The 24,123-nt window shown below is 39.1% G+C and overlaps 1 protein-coding gene across 2 annotated transcripts in view; it reads right to left on the bottom strand.

Annotated features, from left to right (window-relative positions):
• Positions 1-24,123, bottom strand: part of Macf1 (microtubule actin crosslinking factor 1) — a 327,009-nt gene that overhangs the window by 47,071 nt on the left and 255,815 nt on the right. The window contains exons 1-10 of one of the 2 annotated variants that reach the window (XM_077791439.1): positions 19,617-23,311; positions 12,273-12,434; positions 11,903-12,073; positions 10,942-11,108; positions 6,528-6,687; positions 5,857-6,183; positions 4,795-4,879; positions 4,033-4,274; positions 3,188-3,394; positions 69-188 (exon numbers count right to left, since the gene is read on the bottom strand). In XM_077791439.1, the coding sequence (XP_077647565.1) occupies positions 69-188; positions 3,188-3,394; positions 4,033-4,274; positions 4,795-4,879; positions 5,857-6,183; positions 6,528-6,687; positions 10,942-11,108; positions 11,903-12,073; positions 12,273-12,434; positions 19,617-22,949 (4,974 nt within the window). In that variant the 5' untranslated portion in view covers positions 22,950-23,311. Of the gene's footprint in view, positions 1-68; positions 189-3,187; positions 3,395-4,032; positions 4,275-4,794; positions 4,880-5,856; positions 6,184-6,527; positions 6,688-10,941; positions 11,109-11,902; positions 12,074-12,272; positions 12,435-19,616; positions 23,312-24,123 lie in introns of those variants that run through there. The other variant, XM_077791438.1, reaches the window with a different exon arrangement.

The following is a 24,123-nucleotide window of genomic DNA, read 5'->3' as shown; positions in this document are numbered from 1 at the left end:
CCCTAGTCACCCAGGGCTGGTGGGACTCTGGGGCTCAGGCACAGTGGGCACTCGGGTGTAATGCTCACCTTCTGCACCTGTAGCTGGGCCGTGGTCTGGTCCTGCTCCAGACGAACTGGACCCAGGGCCATCAGTTTCCGTGTTGTTTCGGCAACCCAAGCTAATTCTGCATCAGCAGCTTGTTCATACTAATGAATATATTGAAGAAAAAAAGCACAAGTTACATACAGCCAAGGTCTCCTTCTTGTAAATACAATTTATCCAATATAGAAAGGCTTGAATTTTCGGTAATAACTTATACCTCAGAAAGTAAAGCCAAAACTGAAAATAATTTATTAAAATCACAAGTCATATTTCAATTTCCTTAAAAGGAAGCTACAGAATCCAGTTAGTGGGCCCACAGCCAGAATCAACAGAAATTGACACCCTTCAAAAGAAATATGCTTCTTATCAGAATATTTTCAGGAGGTTGCCAATCTTCTTTCCTACCTGGACGCTAAATAGTTTCAGTTAGATATTTGATATTTAAATATAAACTTAAAATGGCAATAGAAAACTCCATAAAGTTAACTTGGATTGGAAGTACTTGCCCAGCTGAAGAAGTATAAAACTCCAAAAGAATGCCATATCTTTTCTTTTTCCCTTAGTAAAGCTATTTTTCTTTCGTTACTGGGGATTGAACTCAGGGGCACTCAACCACTGAGCCACATCTCCAGCCCTATTTTGTATTTTATTTAGAGACAGAGTCTCACTAAGTTGCTCAGCACTGAGGCTGGCTTTGAACTCAAGATCCTCCTGTCTCAGCCTTCCAAGCTGCTGGGATTACAGACGTGCACCAGGGCACCTGGCGTAAAGCTATTTCTTTAAAAAAAAATTTTTTTAAAATTAACTCTAATTGGGGCTGGGGATGTGGCTCAAGCGGTAGCGCGCTGGCCTGGCATGCGTGCGGCCTGGGTTCGATCCTCAGCACCACATACCAACAAAGATGTTGTGTCCGCCTAGAACAAAAAAATAAATATTAAAAATTCTCTCTCTCTCTCTCTCTCTCTCTCTCCTCTCTCTTTAAAAAAAAAAAATAAATAAATAAAAAAATTAACTCTAATTAATTATACATGACAGAAATGCACTTTGATACATCATATATAGATGGAGTACAATTTCTCATTCTTTTGGTTGCATATAATGTAGAAACTCACTGGTTGTATAGTTATTTATGAACATAGGGGAATAATGTCTGACTCATTCTCCTACCCTTCCTACTCACTTCCTCTACCTAAAGTAACTCTATTCTTCCCTAGTGACCCCCCTTTGCCCCCCACTGTTATGAATTATCATCCATATATCAGAGAAAACATTTGGCCTTTGGTTTTTTGGGATTGGCTTATTTTGCTTAGCATGATATTCTCTTAACTTCATCCATTTACCGGCAAATGCCATAATGTCATTCTTCTTTAAGGCTGAGTAATATTCTATTGTGCATGTGCACACACCCCCCAATATTTTCTATATCCATTCATCTATCGAAGGGCACCTCAGTTGGTTCCATAGTTTAGCTATTGTGAGTTGAACTGCTATAAATATTGATGTGGCTGCATCACTTTAATATGCTGATTTTAAGTCCTCTGGGCATAAATCAAGGAATGGGATAGATAGCTGGGAAGCAAGTGGTAGTTCCATTCAAAGTTTTCTGAAGAATCTCCATAACACTTTCTATAATGGTTGTACCAATTTGCATTCTCACCAGCAGTGTATGAGTATACCTTTCCTCCCACATCCTCACCAACATTTGTTTGTATTTTTTTTCTTTTTAAGTATTTATTTTTTAGTTTTAGGTGGATACAATATCTTTATTTTATTTTTATGTGGTGCTGAAGATGGAACCCAGTAGCTCACACGTGCTAGGAGAGCACTCTACCACTTGAGCCACAACCCCAGCCCAGTTTTTTGAATTCTTTAATATGTCCTGGAAATTAACGCTCTATTTGTGGTGCATGAAGAACACCAAATCTTTAAGTGTCTATATAATATCAAGAACATTATCTTCATGACTGCTGATCATGAGGGCCCCCCAATCTTTAATCTCCTCTTTTTCAACTTTGCTAACCTATGCTAATACAGGTTAAGTATCTCTTATCAGAAACAGTTGGGACCAGAAGTGTTTGAGATTTCAGAGTTTTTTTGAATTTTTGGAATATTTGTGCAGACAACTTTACTGGTTGAGTAACTCTCATATAAAAAATCTTAAGAAAATTTCAGATTTTGAAGGATTTTGGATTAGGGACATTCAACTTATATTAAAAGAGAAAAATTAATTTATTCCAAACCCCGTAAGTTGGCATATGGAAACACCTGGCTAAGATAAGAATTAACCCTAAAGATATTAGACATATGCTTAAAGGCAGAACCTATAGGTGGTTCAGAAAACATTTGCTTATTACTATAAACCTATGCTATCTTATTTTTTGTGCTATGGCACATTAGTAGGTGTATATTCAGCTACAAAAAATAGCAAATAACCTTTTCCCAGAAAACACGAAGGAAAAAAGATCAAGGGAAATATGACACCTGTGTTTACTGAGAGGGTTCTATTTTGGATGGCTCTGCTATTTTGGGTTGCATATTTGATAGTAATTATAGTTCCTGGTTTCTTTTCCTCTTCCATTTAATGTTAAGACACTTTATTATATCAAACTAAGATTATTATACATTTGGACCATTTGGGTCTACATATAATCTACTTCCATCACCACTGGCCCAACTTTTAAGAAAAGGCCTTACAGAGACTTTTTTGTGAGTTCTTCTTTTCTTAAAGGGGTCAGGTGGGCTGGGGATGTGGCTCAAGCGGTATCTCGCTTGCCTGGCATGCGTGCGGCCCAGGTTCGATCCTCAGCACCACATACCAACAAAGATGTTGTGTCCGCCGAGAACTAAAAAATAAATATTAAAAATTCTCTCTCTCTCTTTAAAAAAAAAAAAAAAAGGGGTCAGGTGTTTTAGGTCAAATCGTGATCCACTCTCACATCCTCTCTACCAACTGTTTCCAATTACTGAAATATGTTTGTTGTATAATATTTACCCTGATCTCATCTTATTCCTGAGCCTGAACTTATGTGGGTCATAGCAGTATACTTTTATACACCTATTCCCACTGCCTAAAATATTAATGCAGAGATATTATAAACATTACCTGTTGTGATCTCTGAATAGCAGCATCAATTTCATCTACTCTTTGTCCAATAGTGTCACTGATCAGTTTGTACTGCTCATTGGCATCAGACACAAGTTTATCCAGGCCTTCTCTGGCTCTCCAGGGCACCAGCTCTAAGAGAGCACGGCTCACCTCATTCACTGTGTCCAATACCAGCCTGTGCTCCATGACCTCCTTCTTCAATTCCTAAGGAAGGAAAAAAATTTCAGGCCATACATTGCTAAATAAAGCACATTAGCAGCTGTGCTGGGTAGAAAGTGTTATCTCTACCACACGTCCCAGCACAGCACTGACCTCCTTCCTTCAGTTAGTTTTTCCTTGTCTCAAATCTTTCTATCATTCTGAAGCCCGAGTTTAGGTTTAGATGTTGCTTACTTAGAATGTCTGTAAGACTTGAGCCAGATTGTCTGTGGGGAAGACAAACAGTGCTCTCTTTTTTCTCCCCACTTGAATAGACATGATAAATAATGTTTTAACCATGAGCATCTAACTTAACTAATTCCTACACAGTATTTCTGTTTATCTAAAAATGCACTAGATACTGCAGGAGAATCAAAGAGAACCATGAAGCACTCTTTAGAGAACAAATTGTGAAGGTAAATTAAAAAATGTTTCATATGAAGCAAAGTTTCTAAGAAGTAGTATTAAACTTCATATCACAAGGACTCTTATGTATGTCTTTATGCCAGATCTTACTGTTGGTGAGTAAATAAGAGAGGATGCAGATAGACATTTTTGGTTTAGATTTGAAGTAAAGGTAAAAAAAACAGAATTATGACAAAGATGAAGCCTTATTTCCTTTTTGGTGTGAAATGAGGGCTCACCTTCTGTCTTTGCTGAAACTGGGGTATCTGTTCCCCTGTGGGAGACTGTCCTCCACTGGCTGCCAGCTCCTCCTCCACCTCCCTCAGCCAACCAGTCAGTTCATCATACGTAGACTGGAATTTGGTGGCCAGCTGCCGGGCTTGCTCTAAAGTTCTAAGGGCCTTGGAGCTAGTGACTGTGATGTCTGCATAACGGGTCTTTATTCCATCTAGTTTCTCCTGGATAAGTAACACCTCTTCACCTGTGGAGAACAGCACACAGTTAATCATATTTAAGAGAATAAAGCTGTCTCTATAGCACCCAAGTTCAAACTAGAGCTTAAATTTCAAAGATGTTCTCTCCCTTGGTAGCTATTTCATTTACCATCCCACACTAAGGGTAAGTGGCAAATAAACCTGCTACTTGATATTTTAAAAAAAAAAAACCAACAAAACATTTCTGAGATTAGGATCTAAGTTTAGCTGCAGATGTTTCTAGATGTTCCCAGTACCTTGCAGTGAATGCTGGCATTTCACATATTGGAGGGAGGGGGAATCATTATCTACAATCAGATGGGAGACAACTAAGTCTGGTAGTTTTCAAATTTAGCAAGAAACAGGAAAACAGGTCATAAGGCTCTGGAGCACATGGTAATACAGTTAGTGAATACTAAACTTCTCAAACATACAAAGAGAAGTTGCTAATGCATAGTATTTATTTCCCTGGATAAGTGACTGTCTTTGAGACAAGAGAGGTGCTAAGAGATACACTTTTCAAAGTACCTGTGGTTTGTTTTAGTAGAGCCTGACCATTTTTAATAGCTTGATCTACATTCTTCTTCCTATTAACAATTTCTTCATTTAAAGCCTGAAAGGAAAAAACACTATTAATTTCAAAACCATGGCACAACAGAGGAAAGAAATATGAGATCTTCAAGAGACTAAATTTATAGAGATGAATACCAGGTTAGTTCAATATTAGATACTTAATTCCCTATTTGAAATGTTTGATTACCCCATTGATTGTTCAAAATCATTAAATTAGATACTTATAGGCAAGTTTATCTTTGTGCTAGATGAGATTTTTGGATTGAATCAGTTTTACAAATCTACTGGTACCAAATCTGAACCCAAGAAAGATAGAAGTAAAATTCAGCAAAAAAAAAAAAAAAAAAAAAAAAAAAAGTCTACTATGTCCAAAATAAAGAGTAAGAATGTTTAAGAAAAAAAAGAACAGGTTGACTTAAATCAGGACCCTTGCTTGGCATGCAAGATGCTCTGGTTTTGAGATCTAGCAACACACACACACACACACACACACACACAGAAAATCAGAATTGTAAGAATTTTCCATACTGAAGTTGTCAAAGTAAGCAAAAAAATATTATTTTAAAAACTACTTTGCCTATTTTTACTACCCCCAAAGAGATTTCATAAAAAATAAATTAGAAAAGGCATCTACTAAGATGACAAATAATCCCTGAAATTTAAGCATACAATTCCAGAAATATTCTAAAAGTTATAAGGATATGACTGAATCTTGGGCATATGTTGTTTTCTTAAAGTTCATTTTCTTTCATAAATCTGTTCAAACGGAAACGCAGTTGAGATGAGTTCTAGTTATACCCTGTACCATCGTCTAGAATTGTTGACTCAGTTAAGTACAAGTATTTTTATGAACCCATCCTAAAAGATTAGTACTCAGCACCAAGTGTATAAACTATGCACTTATGTAAAAAATAAAGTTGAAGTGTTTGGAATGAAGAAAAGAAAAAGAAAAAAAAACACAAATAAAAATGAAAAAATAACTCAATAACATAACCAATAAATGGAAAACACAAATACCAGGTGGTCAGCATGCTGTTTCTGCAGGACATCCTGTCTGTAATCCTTTACGAACACTGAACTGAGCTTGTCCTCAACCTCAGCCAGCCAGTTGAGCACCTCCACCTCATCCTCCCCGAACAGTCTAGCGTTGGACAGTGCCTGTTCAAGCAGGGCTGCTTTCCGACAGCACCAGTCTTGAATCTCACTGTACTGGGCCTGCAATGAGTCTAGCTTTTCTGATAGCACACCCTGCTCTGCAGGACATGTCAGGGAGGAAAGAGACTGCCCAATTTTGACTGCCTGGTGCACATCTGTTGCATGGTTTTCTATTTCTTCCTCCAGAGCCTGGAAATCCAGATGGAAAAAAATGAATAGAAGAAACAAAATAAATGAAAAGCAAACATAAAACAACAAATAACAAATTAAATTAAAAATTCACCTACTGGAGATGAAAATAATACAAAAAGTGGAAAAAAAAGCTATTTTTCTGATGGTAGCTTGTAAGTCAATTTCTACATTTACTTCCAAGATAAAAGTTAAAAACTTGACCTTATTTTAAATTAAAACTGAAAATAAAAACCCTGTAAAATACATCTTCTAGAATGCTGCAGGGTTTTTTTTTTTTTTTCCTTTTAATTTCTAGGATTTCTTTCTCCAGTTTTGTGACTTTGTTTAGAACTCCTTCCTACCTTGTGACGAATGATCTGCTGCTGAATTTTGGCAGTCTGAGTGCCAACAGGTTCTGAGTTAGCAAGCTTTTTCTCTGTGACAGATAAGAAGTCAGAAATAGGCTCAGCTGTCTCATGGAATTGTTTGGCCAGAACCAGGATATCTTCCAGCTGGTTTTGCCTACACAAACATATAGAACAAGCTGCTCAGGCAGAAAGTCACATCATAACTTAATGGTACTAAATTCAGTTAAAGGACAGTGTTATCAGACCAGTTTAAATACCAATAATAAACAGAACACACATTATGTAGCACTTTGCTTTATAAAAGGTTTTCACAGCATTCCTTCACTGGTCCTGTTATAACCTTGTAAGGTGGGCAGAATAATTATTCTAGTTTATAAAAGAGAAAACTGACCTTGAAGGTTTAAAGGAAGATTTGTCCAGTCACCCAGTAAGTAGAAACAATAGAATGTGAACTAGAATCAAATCCTTATACCACCTTGGCACATATTGAGATGGAATGTATACTTTATGTATATCTATAAAGCACCAACTAAAAAAACAATATGCAAACAGAAGGAAGACTAGGAGTAGAGTAGAGGAAGAGAAATGGGGGGAGGAAAGGAGGGAGGGAAAGTGAAAGACTGGGGATTGAAATGCAGTGAATTATATTCTATGCATGTATCAAAATGAACCCACTATTATGTAAAATGCACATTCCATTTCTAAAATGTAATGTAATGTGATTCCACCTAAATATGGCCAAAATAAAGTTTAAAGGGGTCAAAAAAATCTTCCTATCTCTGTCACTGTACCTTCACGTGTGAGCTAAGGAGAGTATCTTAAGAACAAAGGTAATACAGTTCTCTGAGCTAGAACTCCCTCTCCATTTCCCAAAAATACAACCAGGCAATTCCAAGCCCAAAATATAAGTTTTAATCCAGACTTAAGGCAAAATAACAATAACAAACACCCTAGATTGGCTGAATTTGTCAACAGAAATAGGCAAAAGAGCTGAAAAGACTCCATAGTTCACTTAGAATCTTAACTCTTATTTAATATAACATCATACTAAGTTTGGATTTCAAGTACACTATAGATTAAAAGCAGCAAATTACAGAGGGGAATAAAGTCTGTTGGAGGCAGCTTGACCAGGAAGAGATACAAAAACAACCACAGATAGCTCACAGATTAATAATGAAAGGCCCTAACTTTAAATTACTAAGAGCAGACTGAATAATAAGCCATTTGAAAAGGCCTGGAATTATATGATGTGCTTTGGTTAACTTTACTCAACACCTGCTTTGTGCCAAGTCATATGCTGATTACATCCTGACAAACTTATTTTTAATAAGAAATGATTTAGGGGGCTGGGGTTGTAGCTCAGTGATAGAGTGCTTGCAAAGCATGTGTGAGGCACTGGATTTGATCCCCAACACCACAAGAAAACTAAATAAACAAAATAAAGGCATTGTTCCTATTTACAACTAAAAATATTTATTTTAAAAAAAAGAGAGAAATGATTTAAATAAAAAGAATTAGCATTTTAGTTATCTGGATATTATATTTGAATATAAAGAAATTATATTTCAATTATATTTGAATATAAAGAAAAACACATTTCTGGATGCTTTTTCCCCCCCTGTACCAGGGATTTAACCCAGGGGCTCTCAACCACTGAGGCACATTCCCAGCCCTATTTTGTACTTTATTTAGAGACAGGGTCTGAGTTGCTTAGTGCCTTGCCATTGCTAAGGCTGGCTCTGAACTCCCCGCAATCCTATTGTCTCAGCCTCCCAAGCCACTGGGATTACAGGCATGTGCCACCGCGCCTGGCAGATGCTACCATTTTTTTTTAAATTTATTTTTTAGTTGTAGTTGGACACAGTACCTTTATTTTATTTGTTTATTTTTATGTGGCACTGAGGATCGAACCCAGGGCATCACATGTGCTAGGTTAGTGCTCTACTGCTGAGCCAGAACCCCAGCCCACTACCATTTTTTAAATAACAAATTAAGTATTACAGAAATCCCTTTCCTATAAAAACCCATTTCCTCACCTTCAAAATACATCTTGAATCAATGCAACTGAAATATATATCTTAAAGATTATTATTAAACTAGAATTTCATTTTAAGAATATTATCTAATTTCTATCTTTTTGACTCATCTCTGATCTTGGAATCTTAAAGTTTGAAGAAGTCAATATAATAAAAATTGGGGGATTAAGAAAGTTGATAAAATAATTTAAAAGCATCAAATATCCAAAATTAAAGAATTCAGATAAAAGACTTTAGAATGACTATAACAAATGAAACTATTATTGTTACTTATCTTTATACTGGCCCAGAAACTGTATTAGGCCAGTAGGATGGAGGCAAGTAGAGTAGAATGAGAGAACCAAAGAAGAAAATCATGACATTAAGGAACTTATGGACCATGAAAATAAAAACATAAAATGAATGGCCACAATGCAAGGTACAGATATAGTTATGGCAGTTAAGAGGTAGAGTTGTTGGGCCTGGTGGCCAACATCTGTAATCCCAGCTACACAGGAGGCTGATAGAGGAGGATTGCAAGTTTGAGGTCAGTTTCAGTAATTTAGGGAGATGCTGTCTCAAAATAAAAAATAAAAAAGCCTGGGGGCCAGGCATGGTGGCTCATGCCTGTAATCCCAGTGATTGGGAAGCTGGAGCAGGATTATGAGTTCAAAGCCAGTTTTAGCAATTTATTGAGGCCCTGAGCAACTTAGTGAGACCTGTCTCAAAATAAAACTTAAAAAGGGCTGGGAATGTGGCTCAGTGGTAGACTGCCTCTAAGTTTAATCACCAGGACTTAAAAAACAAAAAACAAAGGGTTTCATGGAAGGGGAGAGGGACAAAAGCATTTCATATAGAATGTAACAACAACAGAAATGACAGGAGTAGAAAATTGAAAGAAGATGTTAAAGAACAAAATACATTTTACCAATAGTGAGAATAATAGTGAAATTTAAGGTAGTTAGGGTCAAATAGAAGGCTTTGAATGTTGAGTGAAATAGTTTAGATTTTATGTTATAGGAAACAGGGAGTATTTAAATGTCTGAGATATGATCAAACATGTACTTGAAAAAATATACCTGCAGCTGGGAGATGAGAAGAGAAAAAGGCCTGAGGATAAGTAGAAGAGTGATTAGCTAGAAAGCTACCTTAACAGCCCAAGATGACAGCTCATGAATCATGAACTAAGGTAGGTGAGTGAGAATTAGACAAACAGATGAAAGGAAAGACACTGTAGAAGTAAAAAGGACAGAATTCAGCAACCCGGTACATATGGGGCATAAAAGAAGGCTAAAAGGATTGTTTTTGTTGGTACCGGGAATTGAACTCAGGGACACTCAACCATTGAACCACATCCCCAGCTCTATTTTGAATTTTATTTAAAACTCACTGAGTTGCTTAGTGCCTCTCTTTTTGCTGAGGCGGCTTTGAACTCAGGATCCTCCTGCCTTAGCCTCCCGAGCTGCGGGGATTACAGACATGCACCATTGTACATGGCAGGATTGATGTTTTTAGGCCCAGGAAACCATTAATGGAAATGGACAGAAATAAAAGAAAAAAAAAAAAGCAATGTAAATCTGGAAATAAGTTAAATTCTTTCTATTTTATTTTTCTCACTAAAATGGGCAAGCTGTACTTTGCAACTCAGATGATAAATAAGCCAAGTCATAGGCAGGTAGAAGAAATATACTAATGAGGTAGTCCTTTGAAGATTGCCAGTATCTACCTAGAAAACTATCAGCTCTACAATTCTTACTGATATCTGATAATCTGGCATTTATTAAGACTTTGGATAGTATAAGCTTAAAGTAAAGACATCCATGTGATTTACTAAGCTTAAGAGACATGACGGTTAGTTATGGAAAGAGAACTACTTCCTTGGAGGGAGAAAGTACACTTTCGGTCTTTTGGCAAATGAGTAAAGAATATCCATACACTTCTTGAATGGCCATATTCTTATCAGAATCACAGACTAGCTCCTAGAGGTAAAGACATCTAAAATCAAGACAAGCTAACAGAAAAGCAGCATGACAAATTTCAATTCCAAATAGCAAAAACATTATTTATAAACATGAAGGAAGAAAAATCTGTTTCAAAAACTCAGAGAAAATAACTTGGCTGGATTGCAGAAGTCTGTGTCTGTCCTTTGGAACCACAACTATTGTGCAGCAGAACCACTACATAGATCAGTGAATCTTCCAGTTCTCAGAAACTTATAAGTAGCTGAAGCTCATTTTCTCAGAGTGATTCTGGTTATGAGGATCATCTCTAAAACACCTTCCAAAGCTCTATATGAATCATCCAGGACCTCTTAAAGCACATCAGTGACAGTAAGACAAACAAAGGATAAAACAGACCCCTGACCCATTCTTTTAAAACTCCTTTGGCCTTACCTGGCGGCTGCCTTGCTGAGTAGTTCAGTCCATCTACTTTCAAGACTCCCCAACTGCCCAGTGATTTTCTCTCTATCAGCCACCTCAGCTGACTGGGCTATTCTGCCTCCTTCTGCCTGAAGCATGTCTACCGTGGCCTTTCTGTCATCTAGGAGTCGTTGGAGCAACTATAAGTTTAAAGAAAATGAAAAGCAACAACACCTGCTCAGTTTCAAGTTTCAAGTAAGATGAAAATACAAAACAACCCTACTGTCCTAAATCCCAAGCTTATGTTGATAACACAAGTTTTTCCCACCCTTGAGGCAAAAACATGAGATACAGCATAGTTTCTACCACTACCACCCGAACTTTTTATACACTTAGAGCTTTTAAATGGATCTATAACTGCCCTTATGTCATTAACAGGGGAGTTCCTCTGGACCAAGAAAAAAGTGCACTGAAAAATGGTGAGTATGTGAGGTGAGGGATGTGTTAGCTTGATCAAGGGAATTATTTCACAATATACACATATATCAAAACATCACATCATAAGTTGTAAATACATATATTTTTATTTTGTCAACTGTACCTCAAGTAAAACTGGAAAAATAAAAGGAAGGAAAATTTCCTTTGGGATAAAGGAAAAATGCACTGACTGAAAAAGAAATTAAAACTCTGTATATGATGTGTAATTTTACTTAGAATATTGCTGATCCTGAAACAAAAACTTAACATAAAGCTGTGAATGAAACATTGAAATAAAAAAAAATGAACAAGTAAACTTGTTTAGTCTAACATCTGCCATAGCAAACTAGCAAGTTAGAGTAACATGATAAAAATGAATTCCTGCTTCTCTTTTCAGGATGACACAAAGTAGGTTAAGATTCTACTAGAATTGATTTGTTCTTTAAACTAAAAGCAAATGTGTTGTCTGCCACTCCCTAAGGCTGTTTCAGTTCACTGTCCCAACATTCTCACTCACCTTCTGTTCTTGAATCTGTGCTTTCACCACTTTATACTCAGCAGATGGAGGTTTCTGATTGGCTATGAGCTCCTCAGTGTCTGCCAACCAGCTGAGCAATGGCTCCAAGGCATCTTGAAACTTCCCACAATGCAACAAAGCCTCCTGTAGTTGTGCAATTCTTTGTGCAACCTGTGTTATAGTCACAGAGGCTCATTATGAGAAAGGAAAGAGTGTTTTTAAAATTACTATTGATCCCTTTTAGTATCTATAGATTGCAATGGTTAAATATTTACTTGCAATCAGGTTCCAGAGAAACTTTAGATGTAGATGTTTCTCTTCTATGCCTTCTGGTCCCAGAACAATTGTTACCTACCCCTTTGCCACTCACCTTTTTATTCAGTGTATTCCATCGAGCATTGATCTCTTCCATGTCATGTTCTAAACCCTGTACATCACAGTTTTTTCCTGCACTCTGAATGAGTCCCTGGCCAAGTCCATTAACCTGCTGCAATTTCAACTGAAGAGGATCCACTTGTTCTTTCTGAAACATCTGGATAATTGCAAGAATATTTAAAGGCTATTAGACCCCATAGAGGAACAGGGTATTTTTTTTTTTTTTTTTTTTTTGGTACCAGGGATTGAACCCAAGGAGTGCTTAACCACTGAGCCAAATCCCCAGTCCTTTTTATTTTTTTTAAATTTAGAGACTCACTGAGTTGTTTAGGGCCTCGCTAAATTGCTGAGGCTGGCTTTGAATCTGTGATTCTCCTGCCTCAGCCTCATGAGCCGCTGGGATTATAGACGTGCACCACTGTGCCTGGTTGCAACTGCATATTCTTGAGAAATTTATGATTTAGTGTAGAAGGAACTAGGAAAAAAAGCAAACAAGCAAGCTACCTATCTACATAAGTATCAAAGAAATATGTAGTTTCATATTTCAATATATGCTCTCATTGACATATAATTACAGAGCTAAGGTACTACTTAGGTCTTTAACCCAATTACTCCTGGTTTTGCTTTCTTCTTTTTAATTTTTGCTGAACTTTTAATGAAAAAGCTAGAGGGAATAGAGAAGCATCAGCCTCAAATATTATATAATAAGTGCAATGTATATAAATCTTAAAAGGAAAAAATAACTAATACTAAATAACAAGTATTTAAGATGAAAAATATCTTGGAGAATAGATTCAACTGACCGCTGACAATAGACAATGCTCTTCTCTGACTAGTAAGAATAACTCAATTAGTCAAAATATACCAACACTTCGGAAAAATGCCAACCTCGTAGTTTAATCCCCCTGTTTGCAGTTAACTTCATTCTGTTCCAAGGCCACAGACCACACACAGTCAATAATCTTGAAAGGGTACTCTGATTACAAAGGAAAATGGCCCCTTAATATTGGGAGACATCCTTAACAATTTCAGACACATTCTGAGGAACAAAGAATACTTTTCAAAGAATCCCCACTTTCTTAGGGGCTGGGGATATAGCTCAATTGGTACAGCGTTTGCCTCACATGCACAAGGCCCTGGGTTCAATCCCTAGCACCACCCCCCAACCAAAAAAAAAAGAGAGAGGGAATACTTTTAAAAAAGACGAGACTGTGTATCATGTTCATCCTGAAACAACAGACTTGTAAAACAATTTTAACAAATTTAGTGTGCATATTTTTCCCTACTACAGTCAAAGCTCTATTACAACTCAGATATTTCTAAAAGGAATCAAAAAGAATCAGAAGAAAACAGTACTTTTGATCATAAGGAAAGGAAAAATATTTTGTCTCTAAAATCAAATTTCTCTCGGCTTTTACAAAAGGATAAAACCAGCCTTATTCCAGTAGCCTGGATTTAGTTTCATTTTTATTTTTTGCAGTACTGAACTCAGGGCCTTGCCAGAGGCTTGGCAAGTATTTGGTCACTGAACCATACCCCCAGCCCTTTTAATTTTATTTTGAGACAGGGTCTCTCTAAATTGCCCAGTCTGGCCCTGAACTTGTAATCCTCCTGCCTCAGTTTCCCAAATAGCTGGGATTACAGTGGCTTCCTTTCTGGTCTTCCATAAAAAGTCCCTTCAGTTTTAGTGAGACAGGTGGGTCAATTAAGACCAGAGGATGAGAGAAAACAGAAGACAAAAGAAAATTATAAGTTTGGGTAAAATTAACTTTGGACTACATGAGCGACCACAGATCACACTAGGATTAGGAATCTGATTCCAGGAAGAATGGTCTATGGTTGGATAACTGAGTCAGTAGAAAGGGAAAGCCCCAGCGGAACACTGAAAAGAGAAGATTACAAAGGTAATTATCAGTGCACTTCATTTTGTATTATAATTTGATTAAACCATATTTTGTTAGGCAACACTCCATGGCAGTTTAGCTAAATAACTTTCTCCAACAACATGATTCTCAGGAAATGCAAGTGCTATAATTCCTCTTTGTAACATTAAAGATGTTATCATTGAAGATAAATAAGCAGAAGCCGGCGGGTGTGTGTGTCTCTCTCACATTTAAAGTAACTTTGGTGCAATACAGCAATGGTGGTGACGGTGGCAAAGAAGAGCACCAGAGGTACAAAGGGAAGATCCCTTTTTACCCAATAATCAAATTCTGTCTTACACTATAGGTGGCATTTATATTACTTCTGTGCTATCTAACATTGGAGCCAGCAGCTACAAGTAGCTATTTCAAGTTAAATTTAAATAAAAATTCCATTCCTAGACACATTTCATGTGGTCAAGAGCTACATGTGGCTAGTGCCTATTTATTGTATATGTCATGAATAGAGAACATCTCTATCTAGGCAGAAGTTCTATTGGACAGTGAACATGATACAGAAAAATAAAATATATTTAAAGCTTAATAATCTCTTCATAAAATACAACTAATTCTTTAAAAATTTGGTTTTGTTTACAAATATTTCCTATAAAGGATTAGATATTCCTTTGTTTCTGATCTCCACTTTATTGATTAAGTTGACAGGGACAATGGGCATTTGTCTCCATCATTTTGCAGAAGTTGAAAAACATAGGAAAGTATCTCTAAATAAGTATTATAGAGGTATTTATTTTGAACCCAAGCAAATAATATTAAATAAAGTAAATCTAAAAACACTTGTTTGCTTCTCTCAACTCCTAATTAAAACTGTTTTGCAGAACTTGTGCTATTAGATGCATTAAAATTTCTACTCCTTAGTATTTCACAGTTCAGTGAAATGGGACCATGCCATATTATTAAATAAGCAACACTGGCAGACATTTTCCAGAGCTGCAAACTTATAAATTGTTGTAAGATGCAACTGGGACATAAAACAAAAAATTTCCCAAAGAACTTCTTAGAACACTTTTATCTTTGGTGATAATCACATCATTCCAGTTTCATCCTGATTGATCATTATTATTTTTTTTTAATGTCCTTTGTTCTCCTCCTCTTTTTCTTCTAGATCTCTAAAGTTAAGAGTACTTGGAGGTGGGGATGAGGGGAAAATGTCAATTCTAGGACCTCTTTTTTTTCCATATTCTTCCTGGGCAATTCCGTCTATTCTCATGGCTTTAAATATTAGTCCTGCAAAATGCTTATGATTCTCCATTATCTCTCATCTTTCAAATCTAAATATCCAACTGCTTTCTTATTATTTATATACAAATGATTCATAGCCATCTTGAACCTAACTTCCAAAATGAATCAGTATCTCCTACTTTTCTGTTACCTAAAATTTGTTTTTCTCTAAATCAACAATTAACTATTGTCCTCATCTACTTGGTTGTACAAGTCATCCTTTTTTTTTTTTTTAAAGAGAGAGAGAGGGAGAGAGAGAATTTTTTTTTTTTTTTTAAAGAGAGAGTGAGAGAGGAGAGAGAGAGAGGGAGGGAGGGAGGGAGGGAGGGAGGGAGGGAGGGAGGGAGAGAGAGAGAGAGAGAGAGAGAGAGAGAGAGAGAGAGAGAGAGAGAGAGAATTCTTAATATTTATTTTTTAGTTCTCGGCGGACACAACATCTTTGTTGGTATGTGGTGCTGAGGATCGTACCCGGGCCGCACACATGCCAGACGAGCGCGCTACCGCCTGAGCCACATTCACAGCCCGAGAGAGAATTTTAACATATTTATTTTTTAGTTATCAGCGGACACAACATCTTTGTTTTTTTTTTTTTTTTTGTATGTGGTGCTGAGGATCGAACCCGGGCCGTGCGCATGCCAGGCGAGCACGCTACCACTTGAGCAACATCACCAGCCCCGTACAAGTCATCCTTGATTCCCTCTCCCTCACACCCAACAAAAAAGTCATTATCAGGTCTTGTTGGCTACTTCCCAAATATTTCTTGACTCTATCAAATTACCTTCAAATCTACTGATATCTTTAAATAAAAAGCGCGATCATAGTTTGTAACTGTATATTTAGATGAGTCATTTTTTGCTTGACACCGCCTCTCCTACTCTAGTATAGGTTCCACAAGGGCAGATACCATGCTAATTCTGTTCAGAGAGGGAACCCAGTATCTGGCACAGAGTAGGTTCTCAATAAATATTTATTCCATGAATGAATTAATTATAGAAACTGCTGTTAGGAAAAGCAAACAAACCCATCAAGTTTCTGACAATCAGGTGAGCATTCAAACACCAAACTGAGATTGTGTTGCTTCCCAATTTTCACTTAAAAAGATTCCTTGATAAATTTTAATTGTAAAGAATCTCTACTTTATACAAAAGTTTTTTTTTTTTCCTTTTCATTGAACCAGTGACTCACAGTTTGTGCTTAGTGGGCCTCAGTTCCCACTACAGAAATGGCAAATAAGTTTTAGCATTATGCTTCTCTACCAAACTGTTGTTATTGACTTTTAAAAAGTCTCTCTATATTTTTAACCAGGTATAAATGTGTACATTTATACATAACATGTACACAGAGGATCACTCTAAATCACATTACAGGCTTGATCACTTATTGTGTTCTAAGTGTGCTTAGAAATGACAGGTTCAATTGCCTCTAACAACCCTCTAAAAATGAAGAAATAAAATTCATAAATCTCTCATCTTATAAAACTTTTTAAAATATTTCATCAATTTAGAAAATCCTATACTTTGGTTAACTCTAACAATTTGTTTCAATAAATATTTTTAAAATAGCCACTCTTTATTCTTACTGGCTAACATTCTTGGCTGGGACTCAGGCTTAGATCTGTCTTTTTCTGTGCACAGATGTAGACATCTGCTTGCTTCCACATATTCCAGGAAATAACTGTTCTTCAAAAATGGACAATCTTGTAGGAAAGCTATCATTTCCTTTTTAATTTTTTTTTTTTTTTGGTGGGGGGAGTACTGGGGATTGAACCCAAGGGCACTTAACCACTGAACATCCCTAGCCCTATTTTGTATTATATTTAGAGACAGGATCTCACTGAGTTGCTTAACACCTTGCTTTTGCTGCAGCTGGCTTTGAACTTGAAATCCTCCTGCCTCAGCCTCCCAAATGCTGTGATTAAAGGTATATGGCACTGCGCCCAACTTCTTTTTAAATTTTTTTAGTTGCAGGTGGACACAATACATCTATTTATTTGGTACCTGGGATTGAACCCAGGGCACTTAACCATTGAGCCCCAGCCCTAGCCTTTTCGTACTTTATATTTAGAGACAGAGTATTACCTAGTTGTATAGGACCTTGCTAAATTGCTGAGGCTGGCTTTGAACTCATGATCCTCTTGCCTCAGCCTCCTGAGATGCTGGGATTATAGGCATGCATCACTGCGCCCAGCTTATTTATTTTTTATGTGTTGCCTCATGCATACTAGGCAAGCGCTCTGCCACTGAACCACAACCCTGTCCTTTTCCTGTCATTTTTATCAGTCAGTATTTCATAAAATGACTAACTCCTGCAGCTGGAAGGATCCTAAGAGATTACCTAGTCCCATCTACTAATTTTTGCAGTTAAGGAAATAGATTCTGGAGAATAATACTAAGAATTTCTCTGAGTTTTTATACAGATTTGACTGGCTCCTTACAAATTTAATCCCTGGGGCTGGGGATGTGGCTCAAGCGGTAGCGCGCTTGTCTGGCGTGCGTGCGGCCCGGGTTTGATCCTCAGCACCACATACAAAACAACAATGTTGTGTCCGCCAATAACTAAAACAAAATAAATATTAAAAAAATTCTCTCTCTCTCCCTCTATCACTCTCTCTTTAAAAACAAAAAAACAAATTTAATCCCTGTACGTCATTGATTTTTGCTGTAGGCTTTATGCCCATAGAAATAGTCTGTATTATCGAGAATGTCAGTGCAAGAAATTTACTCTGCCACTGACCTATTGTCTTGACTTTGAAAAGGATACTGGGAAGTCAGTGTCAATCCTATCTTCAATAATATTCAGAAAATAGAATAAAAAAAATTCCAAAAATCTGAAAGGTGATGCATTCTAATTTGATAGAATCTCACATTACAAAATAATTGGTGAACCCCAAAGTGAAACCACAACTCAGTTAAGCAGATCTGTGGGATGCAATCAAAAATTATTTTGTTGATGGCAGCTGTACATTTAATTGGTGTCGTACCAGACTACGGCTGCCCTGAAAGACTCTGCAATGGGGTAGAGGAAAGGACCCATCTTTATTGAAGCATTCCTTGTTACTCCAGGAGATTGATACTCATTAACTCAGTCAATGGTGAATGCCTAATGTAAAAAGGGCAGTTTCAGGTCTTGCGGACAGAGCAAGATCACAACAACCTCTTAATTTAGTTATCCCTGACTATAAGATTAAACCTCTAAATCCTTTACTTCTCACCCATTCCAAATGATACCTGGATGGTAAACTGCAGAATGCTGTTCTCAAATTCCTTTAACTTAGAGGGTTCAAGGATGTAGAACATTTTCCCACATATTCTGCTAACATTTAAAATCTTAAGAGCTATGAAAGATTCAAGAGATCACTTTAGCCCAATTCTTGTTTTTCACATCAAGAAACAAGAGGTCCAGGAAAGCAAAGTGACTTGCTTAACGACACAAAGGCAATTTCACAAAATTACTAAAATACTTCTACTTTTTTTTTTTTAAATAATACCTCTGGCTTTAAGAAACACATTTGCATTAAAAAGCCTGTTATTCACACATCTTTATATTGCTTTTCCCCAATCTGCTTTGGCGAATTCTACCTAACCCATCTATCTATTTGAAGGGGAAAGGGATGGTACAGTTAGCAACTGACATCTTACACACTTGGTTCTTTACAAGTACTATCTCATTTTATCCTTATAAACTTCAAAGGGTTCTGCCTTACTAAATGAGGAAACTTAAGGCTCAGAAAATATAATTTTCCCAGAGTGGTTAAGAGCTATTCTACATCTCAAAGCTCACACTCGGGCCTCCACCTAACTGCTGACATCACTGATTAATAGGCAGTCTCTAAATTTAGGAAGGAGCAAGCCAGCTATCTATTTCAAAACCAGAATCACCCTTTCCTATTAATGGTCTTTTTTTTAAAAAAATGTAAATCAATAACTACTTATATCCCTATTATCCTTAGTCTTATCTGAATAAAAAATGAGTATGATTTATAAAGTTTTTTCACTAGGAAAAACTCAATAGAAAGTCTGGAAATTATAATTCTGGGTGGGGTGGGGCAAAAAAGAACAAAAGAAATGACTACCTGCCATTTCTCATTATCACAATGTCTGTTATCACAAAGTCTGAGAACTCACCAATCTCATTTTATTCTCTAGACCCTCTCTGGCAACAAAATGAACAACAATTACCTCATTTGAATTTAATCCACCAGTTGCAGTCAGAGGCATTTTCCCATGTAGCAATGTGCCAGGCACCTCTTTTATTCCAAATGCTGAAGGATCCAGGTCCTTCTTGATCCACATTCCAGTGGCAGAAGCCTCCCCCAGAACAGGAGTACCGCCTTCTGCAATAGGCACTGAATCAGCGTGTACAGCACCTCTCAGGAAGGGTCCACTAGTGGGGGAAACTTCCTCTAGAGCAGGCACTGCAGCAGTTGAGGTGGCTAGCCCTTCTGGGGTGGACACACTAACAGCCTGAGTATCAGGCTCCTCTGGGGTGGTGAGCCCTGCAGGAGCCTGAGAGGCATGCTCCTCTGGGGTGGTGGGCCCTGCAGGAACCAGGGAGGCAGGCTCCTCTGGGGTGGGGGGCCCTGTAGGAGCCAGAGAAGAAGGCTCCTCTGGGGTGGTGGGCCCTGCAGGAGCCAGAGAAGAAGGCTCCTCTGGGGTGGTGGGCCCTGCAGGAGTCGGAGAAGAAGGCTCCTCTGGGGTGGTGGGCCCTGCAGGAGCTGGGGAGACAGGCTCCTCTGGGGTGTCATTCTCTTTGACTGATACTACAGCAGTCCCCTCTGAGGAGGACACTGCAGCAATTGGAACAGACTCCTCAGGAACAGGCACTCCAAGAGCAGGAGCAGCAGCCACCTCTGGGCCTGAGACTTCAGCATTTGTTGCAGTTGTGACATCCTCCTCTAGGGTGACCATTAACACAACCGGGATGTTAGCTTCTGGAAAGGACACAACATCAGCAGCTATAGCAGTGCCCTCTGGGGTGGGCACTGTAGCATCAAGGGCATCTTCTACAGCAGGCACTGCAGCAGTTGGGGCAGGTCTCTGTAGGCTGGGTATCCATTCCTCTAAAACTGGTTCAGTATTACCAGCTTTGGTAATTTGTTCCTCTGCAAAGATATTCAGGAATGGATCTGAATCTCTCACTTCCATTTCTCCCTGTGATGACGCCACATTTGGCTTAGGCTTTACATCATTCAGAGTTTCCACTCCATCACTACCATGTCTCAGTTCTCCAGCAAGTAGGTGCAGACTCAGAATCTCTAACTCTGGGGACTTCCTCTGGAGATCCTGGAAGACCTGCTCTGGGAAATCTGTATGAAAATGTGCTGGGGCTCCATCCCCCCAAAACTTGGCTTGATAATCCAGCTCTTTTGCCTCACTAGCCTCATTAGAAACTTTCTGTATGGACAATTCACAAGGGACTGCATTTTCTAAGGATGCCAGACTGTTATTTTCTTGATTAATAGCTCCTTTCTCATTTTCCAAATGAATTTCATTTGTTAATAAATTTGAATCGTACAATAAGACCTCTACTTTAGGTCCTGAGGTTACAACTGTTAGTTCATAGTTAGAAGCAAAACTGAGGGGTATACTCTCAATACACTCAACATTTTCCTCAGTTTGACTGCAGTCTACCTGGAACAAATTACCATCTTCTTTGGCTAGCTCAGAAGCAACAAAGCCTGATAGTTTTTGTTCATAAGAAGCCCTGTGATCAGAGATAAGCAATCCTCCTGGGTTCAGCTCTCTCAGTGATTCCAGATCAACTGGAGACTTAAATTCCTCCCCAGTCTTGGGGCTAAAAGGCACTTTTTCATACTCCTTGCTAACTGTGGAATTGTCCCTCATGATTTCAGGGTAGGCAACAAGTTCTCTAGAATTAGGCACCTGAGAAGAATCCAGGGCATTAAAATATTCACAATCCAATCCGGTACCATGATCCTTTACTCTTACATTTAAAAAGCCTAAATGTTGTTCTTTTTCTAAGGCAGCCCCTGGAAAATGACTAATTCCAAGTGAATTTTCTGCATCCTGGGATGGGGCCAGCCCTTCAGAAGAGGCTTGATTCTGTGGCTCAACTACTCCTTCTTCACATAAACACTCCTTTTCAAGTTCAAGAAACATCTGCTCTGAATCTGTATCCGAGAGCTGCTCTGCATCTACAGGCCCAACAGTACATTCTAATTCTGAAATAAGATGCTCTAGCCCTTGAGCAGTTCCATTTTTCCTCTCAATAGCATCCTCACCTGCAGGAACACAACTGCAAACCAGGGGTGCATCCTCGGGCTCAGAAGCCAAATGTTCCCTAGCTGTCTGTGGGTTATCAGAGTAACAAATCTGATCAAGAGGTAGGGAGACAAAAGTCCCCAAAGTGGCAGTTAAGCAACTGGCTCCATCCTCTACTACTGCTACCGTATTTGCTTGTTCTCTTTCTTCCAAAATATCTGCCAAGCTGTTCTCATCTGCCATTAGAAGAGCCTTTTCTCTCTCTGACAGTTTCTCTTCCTCCCACTCCTCCTCAGCCTCCATCATGATCCATCGTTCATCCTCCTCAAACTTTAGCTCAGACTCTGTTTTCTCTCTAAGACTGGGGGTTGCGAGAATATGCAGTTCTGGATCCAACAACTCTTCACTGAGGCAAGGTGAGAGAGGTGGTATTTCCACAGTACAGGCTGTGTCCCCAAGGGGGTGCTGCTTCTCGCTGAAGCTTCCTGTAGCAGAACTTTTCGTGGCCCTGGGCCAGGTTGCACTTGAGAATTTGTGTTCCTGTGTTACATCTGTGTTACCACTTGCTGCTGCAGTTTCTGATTCTACAGGATGGAATTCCTGGGGAGAGCACTCACTGTGGTGCTGGAATCTGAAGTCCTGGCAGTCTCCACTTAAGTTTTTCATATCTTGCACTCCTGGAATACCTGTAGATTTGGCCACATGTTCCAAAGTTAGTGACTCTGATTGAGGTTCTCTGTGGTCCAAATTACCAGAACTTCCTGTTAATGCAGAACTGGATTCTTTCTTCTCTTGCAAAGAAGGATTTGAAGCACCAGCTTCTGAAACTTCACTGAGAGAAGCTTCCATTCTTTCTGCAAATTCTGGGAAGTTGGGAGGCATGAAGGACTTCCAAGATCTTCTGTTAACATTGTCTTTGCGCTCTGCATTTGGCCGCCGTCTGGGTGGCACAGGTGCCGACTTCTGTACGTCACTGCTTAGCTTTAATGCATCAAAGATTATTCTTTCATCCAGCTTTTTGCTTTCTGGTGCTCTCGATTCAAAAACATTACCTGCTGCTCCTAATGTACCATTGCTGGATATGGTACTTCCTTCCATCTTCTCCATGGTACTTTTTGAAGTCTGATTAAGCTTTGATCCCTGGTCAATCTGTTCATTTATCCTCATTGTATCATATATAGACCGCTGTGGAACATAGCAATCCTCTATATAGCCGTCCTCATCCTCCCCTTTCCCCAGGCAAGTGGGGTTGCGCCTTAAACAGTCTGGCCTGCTGAGTGGCTTACCCATACTTTTTCAATCAAGATGAATCATCAATCTTTCAAAAGTTTTTTCACAAGTTCCCCCAAAATGCATTTTACATGAGCTATAAATCCTTTTACATGCTCATACTCCAAACCACCAATTGCATCTGCCCTCAATAGAGACCTGGAGTCCCACTTTGAAACAATTCTGGATGAAGCTCTAAGACAAACAGCTTTTTCCTCATAAGCTAGCAGCCTCATAGTTGCAGACAGATAAATGTTATAATTTAATCAACAAAGTAATTCCTTGTATGGCTTCTGGTTTTACTTTTAAAAGAGCACTGCTCTTTTGAATTCAGTCAACAAAAATCATTTGATATTTACAAGTCTTATTCAATATATAGTTCCACTCACTTCTCACTGAAGAAGAGTTGGAAGCAGCAAATTTATACCGACTGTGTTCTTTAATAACAATGGCACTGCCTCTCTAGTCTTCAAGTATGGCCCAAGCTCCCAAGAATACTTTTCATTTTATCCTCCGTTTCAGCCCAGGAGAGTCCAGCTGGTCTGAATTAGCCATTCCGTCCTCCCTAGTTGGGGTCTTTGCATTTGAACTGGGCCGGTCGGAGGATATTCCTGCAACTTTAAACACAGGAAGTCCTTCATTCGGGGCCAGTTTGGGGCTTCCTGTCTCCAAAACATCATGGCATTGTTGTGGCTCCCAGGCCAGACCTGCGCTGTGGCCGCAAAACAAGGCGAGTGGAGCCGAGCGCCGGGCCTTTCTGAAGGCGGAGGCGGACAAACTGCAGCCGCTAAGGGGCTGTCGGAGGGGCTAGCTCAGCACCGCCCGCTCCCCCGCGCAGTGCCGCGCGCCCCGAGGACCAGGGTCACCTCACCGCAGGCTGGCAGGTGGTTCCCGGCCGCGCCGGGCTCAGGTCCCGCGCTCAGGAAGTTAGTTTGTTCCTCCGGCAGCTGAGTCCCGTGTGCTGTGGGCGCCGCCTCCCCCGCCGCCGCCAGTCCTCAGCCCGCAGCCGCCGCGCCGTGGACTGCATGACAAGCAGCCGCCTCTATTCTCCGCCGCGCCGCCGGCCCTACTACCCTGCGGTCCTCCCCGCCCGCAGCTGTCACGGTCCCGGCATGCAAACTTCTGGCTGGGAACAAAAGGCTCCGCTCCGGCCGGGCGGGTGGGGGCGAGCCCTCCTCCCTCGCGCCGCGCGGCC

The sequence above is a fragment of the Urocitellus parryii genome, chromosome 11 (genome assembly GCF_045843805.1).
Source record: "Urocitellus parryii isolate mUroPar1 chromosome 11, mUroPar1.hap1, whole genome shotgun sequence".
Classification (NCBI taxonomy): domain Eukaryota; kingdom Metazoa; phylum Chordata; class Mammalia; order Rodentia; family Sciuridae; genus Urocitellus; species Urocitellus parryii.
This window is presented reverse-complemented; position numbering and strand designations above follow the sequence as displayed.